The sequence below is a fragment of the Octodon degus genome, unplaced genomic scaffold (genome assembly GCF_000260255.1).
Source record: "Octodon degus isolate 3935 unplaced genomic scaffold, OctDeg1.0 scaffold00030, whole genome shotgun sequence".
NCBI lineage: Eukaryota > Metazoa > Chordata > Mammalia > Rodentia > Octodontidae > Octodon > Octodon degus.
In genome coordinates this window covers 7,901,740-7,923,568 of record NW_004524606.1, presented here as the reverse complement: position 1 = coordinate 7,923,568, position 21,829 = coordinate 7,901,740, and the positions used below count along the sequence as shown (strand labels likewise).

General features: G+C 39.2%; 1 protein-coding gene across 8 annotated transcripts in view; it reads right to left on the bottom strand.

Moving 5' to 3' along the window:
- Mitf (melanogenesis associated transcription factor) overlaps window positions 1–21,829 on the bottom strand; it is a 217,338-nt gene that overhangs the window by 13,415 nt on the left and 182,094 nt on the right. For 4 of the 8 annotated variants that reach the window (XM_004629491.2, XM_023713284.1, XM_004629493.2 and 1 more), the window contains exons 3-7: window positions 14,953–15,180; window positions 13,857–13,940; window positions 10,957–11,052; window positions 4,941–5,058; window positions 2,420–2,494 (exon numbers count right to left, since the gene is read on the bottom strand). In XM_004629491.2, coding sequence (XP_004629548.1) covers window positions 2,420–2,494; window positions 4,941–5,058; window positions 10,957–11,052; window positions 13,857–13,940; window positions 14,953–15,180 — 601 coding nt within the window. The remainder of the gene's footprint in view (window positions 1–2,419; window positions 2,495–4,940; window positions 5,059–10,956; window positions 11,053–13,856; window positions 13,941–14,952; window positions 15,181–21,829) is intronic. The other 4 variants (XM_004629492.3, XM_023713285.1, XM_004629494.2 and 1 more) reach the window with 2 other exon arrangements.

Genomic DNA, 21,829 nt, shown 5'->3' with positions numbered 1-21,829 from the left:
TAAGGCTCTCTCTGACTGCCCCTTCTTGGAATACTCTTCCTTTAGCTATCTGTATGGCTCTGTCCTCCCCTCCCTCAGGTGATGACTCAAATTTATCTATGAGAGTTCTCAGGTCATCATATTTAAAACTGACTCACCCCTCCCAAGCCCATCCTGCCACCATGTCCCTTGGGTGGTCCTTTATCTCATCATAGCACTTTCAACCAGGTAATTCACATATTGTATGTATTTTACTTATTGTGCTTCTTGTCTGTTGCATTCTAGGCAACTGTATATGGCTGACACAAGTAAGTTCAAGGATGCTACGGTTAAAGTGGAATTCTATAACACATTACTCTGCATCTATCTTTTCTCAACAGAGCATCACTGACATCTTTAACCATCAATATTTACTTGTACTACATTTTACTTTTACTGCAGGGACTTCCTTCTCCAAGTATTTAATTATGAAGGTGGTATAAGCTGGTAAATCTTTTTTAAAAATAGCAACATGTATAAAGGAAAAAGTAAAAGCCAACTCTTTCACACCATGCAACATCTATGTGCCTGGAAAAACTGTCACATATAAGTGTGCCTTAGAGACCTTCACCCATACACTTATACAACCACATAAACACATGCACAAAGCATATCTCTCTACAGGGTGGCCTGTATACATGACAGGATGCTGTATCTATTATTCTGCCTCTCATTCAGTAATAGATAGATGACTCCTGGCTCAAATATAAGCTCCAAAGAGTGGGAAATCCATTTGTATGGTTCACGTCCATAGAAAAATTCCCTGTACAACAGAGGGGGCTCAATAAACAGTGACATTATAGTAAATGCATTCATATGCACATTTCAGCAAGCACTGTTACAGGACAAATCCTTAGGAGACAGAGACAGGTAGGATAAGGGGCAATCCAACCCTGAATATTAATTTACAAAGGCTAGAAGAGACTTACAGATTGTTTTATAATCCTCAGTTTGTGCGAGTCATTTTTGTCCTGTGCTGATAGCCCTGAACTCGAGAGCTTCATTTCTATAGTAAATACTGCTTTTGACAGAATCCAACTTTGTTTTTCACATCTCAGTTAAGTGAAGTTTTGGATAATGTCTGATGCTTTAAAAGGGGAAGAATAAAATTATTGGGAAGCAGGTCAGACCTTGAATATCAGCCCATCTTTTGGTGAAAAGATGTGGAAAGCCTCTTGTGCCAGAAATGGAAACTGGAACTGTAATACTAGAAAGAGTAAAAACTAATGCCTTCGGTAGCTAGCAAGTCCACTCATCCAGAGCTGACCTAGAGAAACAGACTTCCTGGTGCAACACTGCAGGCATGAGATGTTGCTGTGGCAGTGTTTATAACTGGAAAAGGAAAGAGCATAAACACACAGCAGCAGAGAAATTATTAAATGTTAAAAGTATTCACAATATAGAGTACTATAGAATTCCTTTTAAAAAGTAGATCTAAGATTCTAACAGCAAGAGGGCTTTAGAACCAATTGTTCAGTTTAAAAAAAGAAAACAGCCAACAGAATATGAATAACACGATGTTTTGTGTTAACACACACAAAACTTTTTTTTTTATTTTTCACATGTGTACTGCTATATGTCCATTCCTAAATACACAGAAAATGTCAAGAAGAACACCATCAAATTAAAATGAACAGTGCTCATGTCTGGGGATTTAGAAGAACCTGGCCCTATTCTGTCTCTTTTTTTTTTTAAAATAAGGAGCAAGTGTTTACATAGGACTTTCCTATATTCTTAATAATAAATTCAAGAAAAAGATAACATGGAGTTATGATATGAGAAATTCAAGAACTAGTTCCTTTCTCCAAGTTTCACCCTTATTTTTACTGTGCAGCCTCTCCTACATGCATGCATGTATATAAATGTATATATAATATAAACAAGTTTTCATAGGACAGGAATGATATAATTAAAAGTAAATTAAAATGTAAGGATATTTTAAATATTGCAGAACTTTAAAAATGATAGATAACATCAGAAACTGGGGGGCTATCTCATCCATTTTCTCTCTTTCAGACCTGGTTCTCTTTTTTATTTTCTTTATTTCCTTTCAAATCTCACTGTCAAAAGGTGATCCCATAATCCCCTTTTGCTAATAAGTTCCAGTATGAGCACCACTCGTAATTAGGTAGTTAGGGATCAAATCTTGCTTTCAAAAAAAAGCCACCACTAAAAATAAAGTAGAATAAACCTCACAAATTATAAACATCTTTATACATACAGCTCAGTTTGATTTGAACTAAAATATATACATCAGCCTCTCAGAAAAAGGCTTTTCCCCCACCAGCTATCTTTAACAACTAACCAAAACCTTTTCCCTCTGGCATTCCTGACACTCCTTGCTACAGGCAGGAACATTAGCCTCAATAGCGCATGTCAAACATAAATGAAACCAACTCACTCAAGTTGTGATTGTCCTTTTTTTGCCTCTCCTTAGCCAGGGCTCTTGCTTCTGACTCTGTGGGAAAAATACACGCTGTGCACGTGAATGAAGTAATTAGAAATTAGAACTGTCAAATTGATACAGCAAGAAAACTATAAAACATCTCATTTTCTAAACATATGCAAACTTTCTGACTTGATTCTAAGTAAAATTATGTTTTTTTTAAAACATAGTTTTGTTTTACTTTTTCAGAAGCAGCACATATCAATAGATGGACTAACTTGGTTCCCACAAATTGGTAAAAGACCAGTGCAGCTACAGTCCACTACACACCATAAGCACATGCCAATGTTAACATGAACCATATAAATAGCTAAAATATTAGGAAATTTGTGGCTGATACTTCATTATCAAGAGTCAAATTTTCTCTTTTAGGCCGAATGATCTGTCAGGTTTTTCTGTGGCACCTTGGTAAAACACTGACATCAACACTGAGTAGAAAAGCTCCCATACAGATCTCCATGGTCTCTGATTGGTTCCTGGAAATGAACTCATTTTTTTATAACTCGAAAGCTGATTCTGTCAGACTCTGCTAGAACAAAATCATTTAATGATTCTTGTGAGAAACTATTTACTAGTTTGTTGAGGCTGTGAAAATATAAATGGGAATAAGGTACAAAAGGATTTTAGGGCAATTCCACTTGCTATTTTCATAGTGACTCTTGTGAGATCTCTGTCCTAGGTGATTACTTTGTACTTTACAAAGGACAAAGCACAAAACAACACAGTTTCTTGCTTTGTCAATACTGGTATTCAGAAAGCCCACCCTCCTGTCCTCCCTTACTCTTCTACCCCCTGCCACCACATAGTTCTGGGGATTGAACCTAGGACCTTGCACTGAGCTATACCCAGTCACTAAATTGCTGGCAATTCTTCTGCCTCAGTCTCCTAGAGTTCTGGGATTATAGGCATGCTGGGATTACTTCTTTAGAAGTATTATTTGGAATATTATACTACCATAATTTATAATTGTATCTCAAAATACAAATGCTTTAGCATACTTTATAGTGACTGAGGCATATAGATATATGTATATATTTAGTATATTAGCATTACTGTATATGTATGTATAAAAGTCAGTTATGTAGTACATTATGATGTTTCATTCAAAAGCAGGTTGCATGGAGGATAGTGGTCCCATGAAGGTATATCACCTAGCAACACACAGCCATCTTAAAAGTACATCTAGGATGATCACATAATGATCATTTGATAACACCTTTCTCAGAATATAACCCCTTCCTTATGTGGTTCATTGACTGTACTACATACATAATATGTATGTGCGTGTAATTCAGAAGGTGAATTCTTTGAAATGGGAAAGGCAATGTAAATGATTTCTATTCTGTTTTTCTCTTTTCCTCACATAGTATGACAGTGATTCTTAGCATATTTGTTGTTGTCTTATACTTTTCCTTTGTGATGCACTTTTTACTTGATTTTTGGCTTTGGATAGTTTATATTTCTTAATTAACTCAACTGGTTTTTTTTTTTTTAAATGTCTTTCTTCCACCACCATTGTCTGAAATCGATTTTTGGAAAGACAGCTGTGAACAGGATGGGAATCAGCTGCACCGAGTCCACACCCCATCGTCTCAGTCCATTTCCCCCAATCCTGCGGGATGCAGGGCCAAATAATGGGGAGAGGATAACGGCCATAACATTTACCGTGGTAAAAGTCCAGTCCCAGTACAATTTCTGTCATCTTTTAAAGGCCAAATGCTTTCCTTGAAGCATTAAGCAAACTGGAAAAGTAGATAATTTCACACTTTCCACAAGAACAAATAATTCTAAATTGGTCATCGTGGTGCATACCTGTAATCCCAGCATTCTGGAAGGCTGAGGCAAGGGAAGTACAAATGAAGCCCTGCCCAGGCAGCTGACAACCCAGGGAGACCCCACTGCACAATACAAATTGGCTGGGATATAGCCAGCTCAGTGCAAAGACCCTGGGTTTAATCCCTAGTGCTCTGTGTGGGTGAGCAGGGAACCAAACTATCCTGACTTCTCTGTTTTATAATTTTTTTTTCTTCTTTGACATAGAAACAGGAGCCACCTAAAGATGTAAGAAACACAGTTAACCTGTCCTTATTGTAGGCCTAAGTGTGGGTCAGGAAAATTCCACCCAGTGTTCTCAAATATGCAGCAAGTCTCTGGCTTGGCAGGTCAGGTAAACATCAGGTCAGCAAAGGTATTCGCAGATGAAAGCAACAGCTGTCACCCCCAACTCAAAGGGGACAGTCGTCACCGACACAGTGACTAGGGCCCTGAAGTAATAATGGCCCTGATTCTTTGCATCTCAGGCCAGGATTTTCAAGAATAAATCTTCCATCTTAAAATAACATACAATGTTTCAGTGACTGCAGATACCTAAGAAGGTGTGCCCATGCATCAGGTGTAGGAGACCTTATGCACAGGTGCCTTTGCCTGACAAGGGAGGAACAGGGAATCAGTCAGGGCGCACATGCAAGGTACTAACCTGTGAGCTCCCTTTTTATGTTGGGCAGGTTGGCGGGGCACGAGGTGCTGATGGTGAGACCTGGGGGTGGCAGGCCTTGGTTGTTGTAAAGGTCGATCAAGTTTCCAGAGACGGGTAACTAGAGAGAGAGATGAAGGAAGAACAGCAGAAATAATGAACTGTTGGGCATGCCCCAAGTCTTTTAGATAAAATCCACAACCTAGTCTATGTTTTATTTAAGGAAAATGATATTCTACAAAGAGACATTTAAAAAAAAAAAAAAGGGAAAATATGAGGTACTTGCTGTGAGAGTTACCTGTCCTTCTTAGCAAAGAAGAGTTTCACACCCATAAAATCTAGTACCCAGCTCATGAGTTTATGTGGAACATGGAGACAGTGGCGAAAGTGGCGAACGCCTTCCCTAACACAAGTAGTGGCAACAGTCAGCCGATATTCAGTACACGCTGGGTATTACTGTAATACCACTCTGTGAGGGACAACCCTTTCCAGCTGCAGTTCTCATCAACTTTATTCCTTCCCTGTATTTACTTCTCCCTTCTTTCTTTGGTAAGGAAAAGCAATAGGAAATGCTCTTGTCTTTTTGAAAAAGAAACAACTTCCTTATTGTTAAAAGGCTGGTTTCTGTCAAATTGAAATTTTTCATAAAGCCACAAGAGGGAGCCACAGACTTTAATAAAAGAAGAACAAAGTTCTGCTTCAAATAAATAAATGAAAGAACTATTTAGCCTTCCTAACCTAGTTGAAAAGGGCTTCCTCCCCTGTGGCTCTGGACTGACTGTTTTAAAGTCACAAATCCACTTCTTCCCGACATGGACTTCCTCTGCTCAACAATCCTTTTTATTAGGAGACCTCAAGTTTTTCCTCTTCTCGGGTCCTAAAATAAAGTTCTAAATATTAACCCTGAAGAGAAGTTTGGCAAACTTGCTACTTTTACCACAAACACCATTTTCAGATGAAAGCAAACAATCTCTGCAACCATAATACCTAGTTAACATCTGATGTCCTCTACCCTTCCCTGCCTGATTATATACCCTAAAGTCTGCTCTACATGTGCCAAAGTAAATTCAGAAAGCATTTCAATGTGATTAAAACATTTTGAAACCAAAAGGTATGGAACAAAGATTGCTCCCAGTATGCAGCTGAACGGCTGTTATCTGCTTGGGAACAGAGGGACTAGAAGTGTCTTGGATTTCTCATTTTTTCCCATTTTGGAATATCTGTATACACAGGATGACAGCATCCAAGTCTAAACATGAAATTCACCACGTTTCACATACACTTGCTAGACATAGCCTGAAGATAACTTTACCTATTCTTAGTGCACCCGCCTTTGCCAGGGACATGAGGTTGAAAGGCTAGCTCAACACTGCCTCTAGCAGATCTGAACGGGCAAGAAGGACCCGACACCCCTTGCGGTGGCCTCTTGCTGAAGGCAGCAGACCCACTGCACACACGGAGGCAGATACACACGGTACTGACGGAAGATGTGCTCAGGCCACATTCAAGGCGTTCCAGCTAAGGACCTGATAAAAGGGACTTGATTGCTAGTCATCATTTCATTAAGGGGTTCTATGTGAAACAGGTCACCTTCTCAAGGTCAATTTGCTTTCTAGGTGTTTAGATTTTTCCTCACCCAACTTAACACAAAGTGAAAGGCATTTACCTGTTTCAGAACAGCGCTATAAAGTACTAGAAAGACCAAAGTTATAAAGTTATGATTTTGGTAATCATGACTTCTGGTAATGCCTCCCAAATTCAAAGCTTTAATATCTATCTTTCTGGAGTTTTAGATCTCAGTAAAGCTTTTTTATTTTAAATTTATGTATTTGGTGCAGGGTCTTACTACACACTTGGACTTCTAGTGATCCTCCTGTTTTCAGCCTCCCCAGCACTGGGATTACAGGTGTGTGCTACCACGTTTGGACTCAGTTGCTGGCTCATCATGCCAGACAGAGGATTGAACCCCGGTCCCTGCACTTGCCTAAAAGCAGGTACTTAGTCCACTAAGCTATCTAGCCAGCCCTTCAGCAAATTTTGTGTTAATGAATCAAGAACTTAAAATTTTGAAGCAGTAAGCTTAAAAAGTTGTTCTCATAGCTCTAGAAATGCAAATCATATATGGTCTTATATGTATACTGAATGCAAAACATGCAATAACATTATTATGATGATTTGTTGGGGCTAAATAATAGGCAAGTAATATGTATAGCCTCTAAAGGCTGGCAAGATAGCTCAGTGGACTAAGCGCCTGCTTAGGCAAGTGCAGGGACCAGGGTTTGATCCATGGCACTATGTGCCCCCCCATCCCTGGCACACTGAGCCTGCAGTTGAGACTGGGTGTGGTGGCATGTGCCTATAATCTCAGCTCTGGGGAGGCTGAAAACAGGAGGATCATTATGATTCCGAGCTACGTAATGAGACCCTGTACCAGATACATTAAAAAAAACCCTCAAAAACCTCAGACCTCAAGGTCAACAATGAACACACTCTGAACAGACACCTAATTTCAAGCTTCCCCAGGATGAGAACATGTATTCAAGCCATACTCTAAAGGAAGATTATGAATATACTGTACATACAGTTAATAAATTCTGGATGTATAATGCATATTTAAGAAAGACTCTGGGTTCCATTTGGTGTCTCAGCATAAAGAAAAGAAAACAAAAAGGGAGAAGCTTCTGTGGTATCAAAAAAACATCTTTGGAACTAAGAAAAGAGGAAGAGATACCTTTGTATAAATGACTGTTCCACATCTTTTCTGGTTTTTATCTAGAACATTAAGCCAATGGTAAGACTTCGCCTGCAGAGCACCAGCGGCAGCGTGGGTGGGTGGAAGCCACGCGCAATCAGGACAGACAGAAGGTGGTCATGCCTGTGGCTCTGCCTGTGTTGGTGATCTGAACTGAGTTCTTCAATTTTCTGCTCCACCAAAATGAATATTTTTCCAAGTAAATGATAATTGTGAAATGTTATTATTTTTTCTTCTCTGGATGGTCCTGCTCTCTGAATATCAATTGTGCTCTGTTAACACAAGCAAACTGGGACTTTTATTCTTTGTTTGTCATGGTACAAGAGGGCTCTTGTGTTCTCAGAATAGTTGTTTCTAGACTTTGATTCCCTTGGGATGGTTTCCTCTCTAAGTTCCTTCTACTTTTTTTAAGTAGTTAACTTGAAGCATTTCAAAGAATCAAATAAAAGGGGAAAATGCCTACCATGAAGAAAATTCAATTTAAACTTTACTGTGGGAAAAAATTAAAATGTGAATAGGTTTAGTATCTGGGAATTTAACAACTACAACAATTTTGTCAAGAATAAGAGCTGGGGGCCAGGGAGATGGCTCAGTGGAATAAGTGCTTCCCTGGCAAGCACACGGTTCTGAGTTCAATCCCTGGTTCTGCCAAAAAAAAAAAAAAAAAAAAAGAATAAGAGCTGGAAACTAATTTGAAGTGAGAGCTTACCATAGCTGAGCTGTTCTAAATTCTTGCTGTGGGTTAATTCTTATAAATTTTGCATTAATTGTATTGTGGCAGATGTGATAACCCCATTTTATATATAAAGAAACAGAGGTAGAGAGGTCAAATACCTCTCCAAATGTCCAATTCTGTGCCTTTGCTCCTACCTCTGTTACACTGTCCTTCTGCTAACAGCAAAAATGATGTAAGCTGTATCCTAAGAAGACTATGATGAGGCAGCATTAAACTTTTTCCATATGGTAAAAAAGAAGAAAAGAGGATGCTGGGAAAGTAAGTGACTTCAGAGGATGGCTGTCTGGGAACTAACTCTGCCCAAGGGATCTTTCCAATCTGAGAATTGCAAAGACAGCCTCTCTGCTCCTCGCCCACTCAAGGGCTAAGTGACCTCTTCTCGCACATGGTAAGCGCCAGGGTCACAGGAAGCACACACAGCCTTTGCAACTAGAGTACCCCCCATACACAACAGGAACCTAATGTATGTTAACTCCACTTTCAACAGGCCTCAGGAGCAACCGTATGATGAAGGAATCACACCTATCTGCTCATGCACACTGACTTAGGAGATGCAGGTATCTTCTAAAGGACAGAAGCCCACGGACCATGATAACTGTCTTCACAAGTGCTGGCATGTAGAAAAGTTCTTGACAGAATGGGACCCACCTTAGAGTTCACACACCTGAGGGACACCCTACCATGTAGGATGTGCTAAGATGTAAAGTAGGTAAAATGAATACCTCATCTTACAGATGCACAAACACAGGACTTAAAAGAGCTAAGTAACAAGACAGGTCACAGAATAAATGGCAGGCTCTGGGTTTCAACTGGGTCTGATCCTGACTCATCAACTCCTAACTGCTGTTTTATTGCTCCCGTAGTGACTTAGTTAACATCTTTGCTGAGAGCTTCTAAGGAGAATGGTACCTCCTTTTTTTTTTTTTTTTTTTTTTTTTTTTGTGGGGAATATGAAGCCTATGCAAGAGGAGATTTGTTCACTCAGCACTAAATTGGACTGGACACATCCAAAGGTCCTCACACTACGAAATGGACCAAAATTAATGCTCATATGAAATCATGTCAACTTCTATTTCTCTTCATATATCGCAGGTGCCCATTTGATACCAATGACAAAGAGACCACTCTCACATCAAAGTTCTTTTGAGGTGACAGGGCGGCTGCTAATTCATGTTGCCTGGGAAGCAAAACATGGAGGACAGATCTATGTCTTTTTGCACATTTATAAACTCAGTAGCACACGCTTCCCAAGTGTTGTGCCCATGTTCATCCTGGGGCCTGGCTACTGATGTGCATAGTCTCCACCTCATGGGACGCATCAGGTTGGAAGCAGAGGGTGCCATAGAAGTCAACTAAAGGCTAAAGATGGTTGGGAAAGTCACCACAGGAACATTTACTAGCAAGCACATCATTTGGTCCTTTCAGAATCAGGAGGTGAATTTAAGTGGGTAGAAAAAAGATTACATCTCATTTGTTAAGTCAAGCAAGTGCACTGAAAGAACAATACCATAATAGAAAAAAAAATGCTAACTACCAAAATTTAGTTTAATAAGGAGTTTAGTATAAATAAGTAAGAGCTACAATATTTCTTGGTTGAAGGACTTTACTACTGGAAGTTCGTATTTTTTTGGAAATTTTTATTGTGGTAAAAACACACAAAATAGAATCACCCTTTTCACCACTTTAAGTGTATAACTCAGTAGTGTTATATTCACATTGCTGGGAAACAGGCCTTGAGGATTTTTCACCTTGCAAACCTGAAAGATGATTATACCCATTAAACAACAACTCCCATTTTCCCCTGCGCCTTCGGTAAACATCAGTCTTTTAAACATGCTATTAAAGAATATGGCAGACTTCACAACATATTGTAACAGAACTGGAAAGGCCTAAACTCCTGCTGAACAGACGTGGCCCTGGCCATGTTACCTTGTACAAGGCTAACTGTTTAACCTAAAACTGAGGGCAGGGTTGCCAGCCCAGCTTGACTGAGAATTATTACAAACACTAAGATTTGTGGTGAGGTGCTGATAAAATTGTAATATAAGGAGAATATAAGGAGGAGTAAGGGAAAATAAAAATGCAGGCAAGCCTGTAAATAACAGACAAAAATAAGGATCATATGAGAGCACAAGTGTTCTTAGGAGCACTGGTTTGTCAACTAAAAGTGAAATAAGCTTTGCTGCTAAAAAAAGTCACCTCCTCCTTGAAAACAGTTTGAACTTTCCCTGGCCAATCAGCAGAGTCCACAGAAGTGCCCTCGGCTAAGGTATACTAAGTTGGGCCTCCGCTTCAAGAACCCGAGGGTCCACCATCCAGGAGAAAGAGCCTGTGGACTCCAGGGAATACAGGGCTTTATCACAGGGTCCTTAACAGACTCAAGTAAGACTCTTAACTTCTAATGTCATATTCACTTATCTGAGAACCTGTGAGAATTGTCTATGTTATTATTAATAAATCTGTCGACAAATCAGTTGAAAGAATAAAAGAGTACTATCTCTTTAAAAAAAAAAAAGCCATTAACATAGTACCGTGTTTGCCATTTGCAAGGCAGGATCCATCAAGCCCAAGATTTCTTCATTATAACTTGATTCCAGGCTAATAATGTCATCAATTACATCATCCATCTGGAAGAGAGACAGAAATAAACTAAAATAGTATAAAACAACATTAAACAGGCAACCTTGGTTGCTTCTTACCTAATGCAATAAAACTCTTCAGTTATACTCTAAAAAAAAGTACACTCTGTTCTCTTCCCACTGAAATAAAAATATTTCCAAAGACCACTGACACTAAAGGGCGATGACAGTGATACACGCAGTCAGAACTTGAATGCCTCCTAGGTGCCAAGCACAGCCTTAGAGATTTCCATGGGTGGCTGCGCTCACCTCAATGAAAGCCTAACAAGTAGGGACCATTATTACAGAAAGTGTACAGGTGGCACAAGGAGAAGCACTTTGCCCAAAGTCACACAGTGAAGCAGGGGTGGAGCCATAATCTCACCCGTGCCCTCCAGTGCCACTGTGAGCTACCTCCTCTAACTTGGAAAGCACCAGAAAACTTCACCTTGAATGACAGCTACTTCTTTTTTTTCTCCCATGCCCTTCCCACAGGAAGAAAGCAGAAGATAATGGAACTCTTTGGTTCAATGGGGTGCAAGGACATGGAGCTCATGCCACCATAGGCCAGCACTTATCTCACAGTGACTTGCAAAGTAAGTGTCTCTTGGTACAGCTGCCAGTGTGCATGGCTCTCCCCAAGGGGCATACAGGATGAGATTATCATTACAGTCCTGGAGCTGACATTCCCACTAGATCAATTCTGTTCCTGAAGTACCAGAAGCTTAGTTATGATAAATAAACAACGGTGATTACACGTGCATTGCAGCAGTTAGGATGAGCAGTCTGTGCAAAGAACCCCTTGTAAGTGCCTTACATATACAAGCTGCCTGTCTGTGCTTGGGTCTGAAGGGGGCTTTGCAGTACATAACAAAGTCTGTGGTTTATTTGAGACAGAAGGACCCTCACATAAACAGGTGAGGCTGCAACCTTATAGGGTTGACCTCAACGAAATGTCCTGGTTCTTCCATTTTGTAGATTAAAGGCAAGGGCTGGGGATGTGGCTCAGTGGTAGAACATTTGCTTAGCATGTGTGGGGTCTGGAATTAAATCCCCAGTCCCACCAAGAAAAATGTGGGGCTGGTGAGATAGCTCAGTGGACTAAGTGTTTGCTTAGGCAAATGCAGGTACCAGGGTTTGATCCCTGGTACTACATGCTGCACAGGCACCGGCCCCGTCCCTGAGGCGTGCTGAGCCAAAGACCAAGTGGTTGATGAAAAACAATCTCCCTAGGAATCCCAGCACCAGGGAGGCTTAAAACAGGAGGATCACTATAAGTATGAGCTATGTAGTGAGACCTTGTATAAAATGAAAGGAGAGAGAGAGAGAGAGAGAGAGAGAGAGAGAGAGAGAGAGAGGAATGAGATCAAGGATCGAGTTTCCAATCTTAACATCAGGGTGCCAATCTATAAAATGGGTATCAATAACACTAATAGCTTAGTGGATATTACTGAGATTTTCAAATAAGCTATATAACACACTTAGTGTATTAGGAATATAGTTTTTAAAAAAAAGTCAAAATGCTCATGAGGGGGCCAATGAGCTGGCTCGGTAGAATAAGTGCTTTCCTGGCAAGCGCAAGGGTCTAAGTTCAATCCCCAGTTCCACTAAAAAAAAATAAAAACATAAAAAAAGGAATATAGTAATCTACATCAACTAAAATAAAGGGTAGATTAAGTGATCCCTGAGAAGAATAACTGGCAGCTAGTTTTGTCTAGTGACTAGCACATTCTTAGGTTATATTTGTAGAGATACCATTTTTTGTTTTAAATTAATTTTTTAAAATCTTTTTTTTTTTTTTGTATTTTTGTTTTTTAGGGAAGGGCCTGCAGGGTGTTCAGGGCCTCACTACTCGATCAGACTCATAGTGATCCATCTGTTTACAGACTCCTAAGAGCTGGGATTACAGGCGCGCACCACCATGCCCAGTCTCAATCGCCCTCTCAGGGCATCCCCAGGCAGGGCCGGCACGGCAGGCCTGGGGATAGAACCTCAGCCCCTGCACCTGCTTGCAGGTGCTTTAATCTGCTGAGCTATTTTTTTGAATTGAGTTAATATGTAGAAACATAGGAAAGAGATTATGAACCACCTTTGTGAATTTTTCATTTTATTTTAGGAAAATAAAATTAGTGGGTGTAATGTGATATTTAAAAATATTTGTTCTCTTTTGACAAAAGGAATACATACTGATGCTGGAATTATAGGAAACAGAGAACATAGGTAATGTTCTACACAGTAATATCGGAAATACAGTAAAGCAAAAGGGAGAATTTTTATTGCTTTTATTTTCTCTTGTATATTTGTATCCATTTAAGTATTTATTAGATGTAGCATAATTTATGAATTAAATAGGATGTTATAGAAAAGCTTTTATTACTTGGGAAATAGTCATTAAACTAGTAAGGTTTTCAAATATATGTTCCATGAGATTCCATTCATAAAACAATAAACAGATCTCACACCAAGACGCACCTTGGTGTTACTAATATCCTATGAAAATTGCTATCCTACAAATCTGCATAACATACACTGATGATGTTGTATAAATACAATATAGCATTTCATATTTTATTTACTGAAATGTACATATTTTAAGTATTTTAATAACTCAAAACAACTTAGATGAAAAACAATTTCCCTAGTAATCATTCATTCTTAACTACTATGAAGAAAATGGTCCTGTACATAGTGTTCCCTACTTTAAAAAAAATCAATGGGAAGAAAAAAAAACCCTCTTCAATCATCAGGTAAGCCACGAATATAGATTCTTGTTACACAGTGTGACACCCTTGGGCTGCTGAGTCATTCAGTACCTGCATACACGATGCTCGCGAATGGGTGTTCATACTTGGGCACTCGCTCTCTGCCCTGTTTTGCTCTTCAAATTTATAAAATCCCTGCAAAAACATAAGCAAAGAAAATCCATGGCATGGATTTGCAAGTAGTTTTGAAATGACACATTCATACAAGGCTGATGGCATAGCAACAATATGGACCATGCTTTCAAATGAAGCACAATCTGAACGAGAGACAGAATAATGAAGGAAAGGAACTGTCAAGTTAGCTTGCTGGATGACAAATACGGACAGAGATAAGGAGTGTTTGGTCTGGGCACAGGGGAAAGACTCAGATCCTCCAGTGATTACAATCAGTAGAACTTTAAAAAAGTTACCTCTGAACGCATAGAAACATTTCCAAGTTCTATAAAACTATTAAAATGAAGCTCATTACACCGTCATTTGGAAATAATAGGCATTAAACTATAACTCTCCTCTCAGGTATTTCTATATTCCACATTTTGATTTCACAACGACTGAAGGTCTTTTTGAGTCTCCTTTCCAATCCAGCCTTTGCTCAAGTAGACTTGGTGGGCAGCAGCACTTTATTACACAAGTCAATATATCCAGCAGTTTAACCTTCGCTTCTCTGTAAAGATTCATGTGCCATGTTGTTTAAATCTGGCCACACACATTCTCTACTTTTTTTTCCAACCCAGGGAGAAATAAAATAAGATTCCAGACATTCACAACAAGCAGAACTTCTAAACTGCCTGTCCCACACCTTTTCTATTTTTTGATTTTTCTTTTCCACCTCCCCTTCTCTCTCTGCATTTTCACTGCTTCCTAAACTGAAAGGCATAGAAGGGAAGAGAAGACTCAATAATGAACCAGAAGCAAGTTAGGAAGCTTCTGCTCAGACTAGGCAGGTCCCCTGTCATGTGCAACACACCCAATAACCCAGCGATGGTGACATGGACTGGAACGGGGTGGCCACACCAGCAAACTGGGAACAGGGGCTGGCGACTGTGGGCAGGAGGACAAACTAGAGTCCACAGATAAGAACAGGAAGAATATCAACAGACAGTTATTGAGTGTAAGGAAATAGGAGAGGCGAGGAGACATCAATTACCTCTTTATCACAGTTGGAGTTAAGTGTGAGCATAGCCATGGGGCTGTTGGGTGCGCTGCTCCCCGGCACTGGTGGCATGACATGATCGCCAGGCTGGTTTGGACATGGCAAGCTCAGGACTTGGTTGGCATGTTTATTTGCTAAAGTGGTAGAAAGGTACTGCTTTACCTGCTGCCTTTGGGCTTGCTGTATGTGGTACTTGGTGGGGTTTTCAAGGTGGGTCTGCACCTGAACATAGCCACAGAGGGAAAAGAAGACAGTATTGTTATTTTTGCATATTGGATGGCTCTTCCTTTAGGTACAAAATTTGAAAGCTGGGTAAGCTACCCTTTTATGTACCAGGGGTGGTGCTAACAGATTCTGGCATTACTAAAAAGTTTAAAGTCTGACATACAGGACTTGGAGTAATGCTCTGACCTATTTGATTTCCCTGCCATTAGCTATACAACTCTTTCCAACCGCATGACTGTCTTCTCATTTCTAATTACTAAAGGTCTGCAGTGATCAGTAGGGCAAACATGTCCCAAATGCACCTGGAAGGGCTCAGTGAAAACTGAGTGGAACAACTATCCACAAGACACACATCTCGGTTTGTCTCACTTTGCTTCGCAACATAATGATTTTCTGTTAAAATGCATGTGCGTACACACACACACACACACACACACACACACACACACACACAAATTCATGACAAACCCACTGTTAAAGAGTGTAGAAAATAAAAAGAAATATTTCCATGTTTAAATCAGCTTCCATTTCAACATGATTATTCAACATTTTAATTACTAAAGAACCCGACAGAAAAAGCAGCTCCAAGTTAAGCAATTTCATTCAAAAATGAAACACTTATATGTATGTTTTTTAAGCTATGACAGTTAATAAGCCACTAGGATATTTTTTCCTCTTTTTTATAAACATTAATATAGAGTTAAATGTTTTGTCAAAACCAATGACATTCAATTTAAAGTCATTTTCCCTTGATAAACAGTTTAATCTTATGAGCTATGAACAGGATCTGACGGAGAGCGCAGAGAGACATTTGGGAAATAAATGCTAATATTTTCTGTATTCAAAATTATATTGAATTACTTCTGGTACTAGACAATAATAAGCACTCAATGAGGAGATTTGCACTTGCAGAGAATAATGTGCTAATTACAGTAACACTAAAAAGGTGAATTCAACAATTTATTGCATTATATTTCAGTAGCCAAATATGAATAAAAATAAGGCTCACCTGATAGTGATTATATTCTAGCATTTCCAGCATAACAGCGCTTAAGGTAGCCCCAGTGCAACGAGAAACTGTCGGCTATTCCTCCCTCTACTTTCTGTAATTCCAATTCACTGACTGGCTGGCATAGAAAAGGCACTATAAACAAGGGATCCCGAGACACCACCGGAAACTTTATCACAGCAGCCCTGCTTATAATAACCTAAGCTAATTAGTTATGCATGTAAAAATCTCATTCTCACAAGGGGCTTTTTTTTTTTTTTGGAAGCCCTTCAACTTTGGTCTTAAATATTGGTATCAATTTTTCCCCCTGGCTTGACGTCATGCTTTTTTTTATAAATATAAAAGAACCTTTTTAAGGGATGAGCTATCACAGTCAAACTCACTGTCACATCAAGGCCAATTCACTATTCATCTTTAGTTCCAGCAGTATTAATAGACAATGGTATTTCTCTTTCAGCAATAGGTTAAGAACTGGATGCCCCCTTTGAAGGAAGCATTCTCTAAAAGCTACTGTGACATATGAGATTTTTCTAATGGCCAAATAACTGCCACTTTCGACTGCAAGAAGACCATCTTTTAGTTGGAAGATACTCTATCCTGAACTTTGGAGTTCATCAGCCTCAACTTAACAACCTGGTCTCCATATGCCCCTTATTCTTAGCCAGGTGGAGTATAATTTAATATCAACCTTATATCAGGAATAGGGATGCTACCCTAAACAGAATATGAAACACCACAGAGACAGACAGACAGACAGACAGACAGACAGACAGACAGAGAGAGGGACGGACGGAGAGAGAGAGAGAGAGAGAGAGAGAGAGAGAGAGAGAGAGAGAGAAACACAAAAGGAGGAGGGAGGAATGGAGAGAGGAAAGGAGAGGCTATATATGCAGTATAGAAAATAGGGAGATGGCTTTGAAATTAACTCTCTAATTAGAAAGAATGGAAATTTTTAAAGATAATTCTTGAGGTTGGAGAAAAGAATATTACACACAATTGATTCTATACATTTAATTATTCATTCCATTATTTACTGTTAATGTGCTAAGCACTGTAAGTTATAGACTATAAGTTGTGGATAAAACAAAAAAACAGATGATTTCCAGCTTTCTAAAATCAGAAGGTGAAAAGAGGCAAACACCTACATATATTTCTAAATTAGGGTAAAGGCTTATCACTATTAAAATTGGGAGAGAGTATTTTAAGAATGAAAAACTGAAATTGATTATTTTGTCTAAACGTTAAGGACAACAACACCGTTTAGGATGACCATCTCAAATTGTTCCAAAGGACTGATCTAACGTGCAGAGAGGTTCACAAAGACGTTTTACGCTCTCTAAAGGGTCCAGACATGATAATGATGAGGACAACAGACATTACTAAAATAAACATAAAATGAGGGCAAGGAGCATAATGTGCTTATTTCACTATTACACTTAAAAAGGAAAGGGCTACACATTTAAAAATAAATGTTAATTCACTGTCAGATTCTTCTTTTTAATGAATCAGAATTCTGTGCCTTTTTAGGAGAGAAGCGACTTGCTTTTTACCTGGCACTGGCACTGAGGCCTTTACTACATCTGGGATTGAGTAAGCCGAGTAGAGTGCATTTTGCTCTTTCATTGTCAGTGCCTTTTTGGTTTCCAAGAGAGTTAAAAGCAGATGGTTTATAAACACTGTGCATTAGGAGAGCATCTCCTGATGCTTCCCACCCAAGCAGCTAACATAAATGGGGGACATGACCTGCAGGATAAGGTAACAGGGAATGGTGGGGTCTGCGGAAAAGCAGAAGGCACACACCTCCTCTGAAGGGAGCAGCAGATGTACGCTGAAGCTTACTTGACTGAGTGCGTATTCTGGCCCACTCCAGCTGGGTGCCCCAAGTTTTTAAGGGCAGCTGGCAAAATGAGCTTCTTTTTAAAAGTAAAGTTCTTTAAATGACAACAAACAAAACAAACAAACCCAGTTATGTTATTGTCCACATAGTGTAAAATCCATCAAACATATCTGGGGCTGGAGTCAACTCATGGAATGTAAGCACAGTCTCTGTTTTTCATTGTCCACAAGCACAGTCTTATCATTGCTATTCCCTGGGTGATGAGAACTTCCACTTCTGAGAAGTTAGAATGCAACCCAAGGTGTGTCCTAATGCTTCTCTGAGAGACCACATGTCTGAAGACACAGGAGTTAAGGACTCAAAATCTGGGCTCCAGTTCTGGCTTTGCAATTACTACTCTTGAGACTTTACATGTGTCACAGCTTCCCTATATCTTTATATTTTCCTGTGCTCACTGAGATGAATACACTTGCTTCCTAGGTATATTTTCTGCATTAAACAAGGGCACATAAAATATCTAAACCAGTATTTCTCAAAATTTTTGTCTTAGAATAATTTTAAAGACTTCAAATTTATTCTACTTATGCAGATTTTATGCCTCAGTATTTACCTTACTAAAGTTAAAACTGAAAACTTTTGCTCATGTGCTAGCATGTATCTCCCTAAAAGTTAGAATGACGACCATAACACACCAAGAAGTCTTTGAAGGCTAGCCAGATAGCTAGTGGATTAAAGTGCCTACTTAGGCAGACACAAGGATAGGGTTCGATCCCAGCATGCTGTGCTGGCCCTGCCCCTGGGGCACTCTGAGACAGCAATTGAGACCAGGTGTGGTGGCACTCCCCTGTAATCCCAGTGTGTGGAAGGCTGAAACAGGAGAATCACTAAGAGACCGATCGGTATAGTAAGACCCTGTAGTCCCTGTACTGTACTAAATAAAAAAAAAAAAAAAAAGAAAGAAAAAGAAAAAAAAAGAAGTCGTCTTTGGAAAACTGTATTGTATACCTATGAGAGGAAAGTGAAAAGCAAAACATCTTCATATTATTTTGTGGACAGTTTTGACCTGGCAAAACCCCTGCAAGTGTCTTGAAGACCTACAGGCTATCAGATTATACTCAGAGAAACACTCATCTAGCACAAGGCTAACCTTCTGGCAGCCTCTCTGCCCTGGCCTGGTCATGTACCCTGAGGTAGTCTGTGGCATAACCTCTGGGTGTGCTGCTCCCCTCAAGCAGAAGCTGGAGAAAGACCCATACTTGCCGCCCTCACTCAGGGCACCACTATGAGGTTCTACAGCCTTTCTGCAATATAATATATAGTCAATAATCCACACTTGTGGCCTTTTCATTAATGGCTTCATTTTAATTTTGAAATAGTTAATAGTAAAGTATGCACATGAAAACATATGTAACATTAAAGAAGAGAGAAACATCTTTATTATTTCCTGATGATTTGCCCATTTTTTTTACCTTTAAATCGACCACCCACGTTAAAGAATTCAGAGCAAAAGCTGAGACATACAAAGCTAGGAAACTTTATACATATTTGCTTAAAGTATAAAAATCCAAAGGCTTTGGAACTTTTTTGTGTTGCTGCTCCTTTTTCCTTCTTTCCTTTCTTCATTCAGATTTTGAGTTGATAGCAGTTCTTGAATTAGAGTAGAATCACACCCTGGCTGTCACAGCATAGTACTTCCTGGGTGACAGTGACAGGTCATTTCCCATCAGTTTCCTCCTAACGAGATCCCTGAGCACATCACTTGTCAGTGTGGGACGATGGATGGCTATAGATACCACCATCTTGGCTGACAACAAAATTTGCTGTGGAAAAAAACTGTCCCCACTTGAATGTCCTGTTCTTCTCTTTCTACTAGCTGTTATCCAGAATTTGGATGAAATTGAGAAAAGATTCCCACAATGCTTTCAGTTTATAATTGGTTTTTAAAAATAACTCAGTGTTCAGCCTTCTTATCTTTTGTTTAGGGAGAAAATTAAAAAGACTAACATTCGTTCAGTTGCCCTTCACTACCACCATCACAGCACCACTATGTTGTAGTTTTTCAAGAGGCAATTATCAAAAATGGCAATATGCAATTAAAGCCCTGAAGAAATGGTCAAACAGAGGAAGCTGGTTTTCTTAAAGACTTAGAGCAAAGCTTTGTACTGGGTTCACAAGTGTTAAGAAACAAGATGTTTTTTCATCTCACAACTGTAATGTTAAGCAAAGAAACACTAGCCCAGAAAATATTTTCTAGGACATACACTCTTGTGCACTCTGTACACTGACTTAAAAACATAAGGATGATGTGAAAGTTAACTGATGGTTTCAACCTGAGTAGGAAATGCCCAACTAAACAAACTCAACCTGGTCCTGGGGTATGGAGAGACCTATAGGCAGGACTGTCACCAGAACGGTACAAAAGAGAAACCAAGAAGCAAGGCTCGCCTGCTTGCCCTCCCCCCTCAAAAAAAAAAAAAAAAAAAAAAAAAAAAAAAAAAAAAAAAAAAAAAAAAACCTCTTAACTAATTTATTTTAAAATATACGAACTATTAATTGTAGAAAATAGTAACATAGCAATTCAAATGTATGGTTTTAGCGAGTATGAAAAGTAATATAGCATCATTTGAAGCCTTATTAAGAAATCTGAATACATGGTATCTAGAAATTCCTAAAACTATCACCAATTTTAAAGAGAACTATTTTAGCAAAAAACCCAGAAGTATGCCCTTGCCCTCAGCAATTAACTGATCTGTATGACGGTCATGCAAAAGTTAATGAAGAAATGGAGTAAAGCTTTCAGGTGTCACTTGTGCTTCTTCAGAGGACCCCAGTCTTTACTTTCTCCGTGGCAACACTTCCTGGCTTCCAGTGCAGACCCTTCAGCCTTCCGCTGTAGATCCTTCAGCCCCCTGATTCAGACTCACTTGGGACACTGCACTGAGCTCCAGTCCTCATGCTAGATCCTTCTACCCTCCAGCAAACAGAGAGACCCTTGCACTCTTCCACGCGTGACTCTGTGGGTGACCACTGTAAGCCAATCTTCTAAATTCTTATATATTTGTATGGGTGTCTTACATTAAATCTGTTTTTTAGTAAGTACTGACTTATACAGATGACAAGGATATGAATCCTGACCTCAGAAAAGTGAGTCAAAATCAGATACAAATGAACAACAGAAATAAATACTGCTTAAATAAAGATTATAATGAAGTTTGCTAATCCCAAGGCCTTTTCTGTTTAACAGGGTTCTGCTTTTTATTCAAGCCTAGTCCAGCTTAGCCTCATGATTTGTGTATGGCCTATAAGCAAAGGGTGAAGTTTAGATTTTTCAAGTAGTTGGAAAAACATAAAAAGAAGAATGGTATTTCATGATGCATGAAAATTATGTAGCATTCAAATTTCAATGCTGATAAAGTTTTATTGGAACACAACTATGCCCATGGGTTCACCTCTGGAGGCCTGAATAACTGAAAATGAGGACAATAACAGTATGATTCTTAACAGCCCATGTGATCCCCAGAGCCTAAAATATCTTACTTTCTGGCTTTTTATAGAAAATGCTGACCCCTACTCTTAAAGGAAAGCTTTGCCAACCTAAAACTGAGCTTTCCTGTTAAAAAGAAGTACAACTTGAATGAAGAAATTGGAGAATTTTCATAAAAAGAAACAATATGTATAATTTTAAAGCCATTTTTTGTAAATATTGTCTTAACTGGATAAGTATCCATGTAAGAACACATGATATGCTTAACGAACCCTATTTTAAAGATAAAGAAACAGAAACTCTGGGAAGAAAGCTG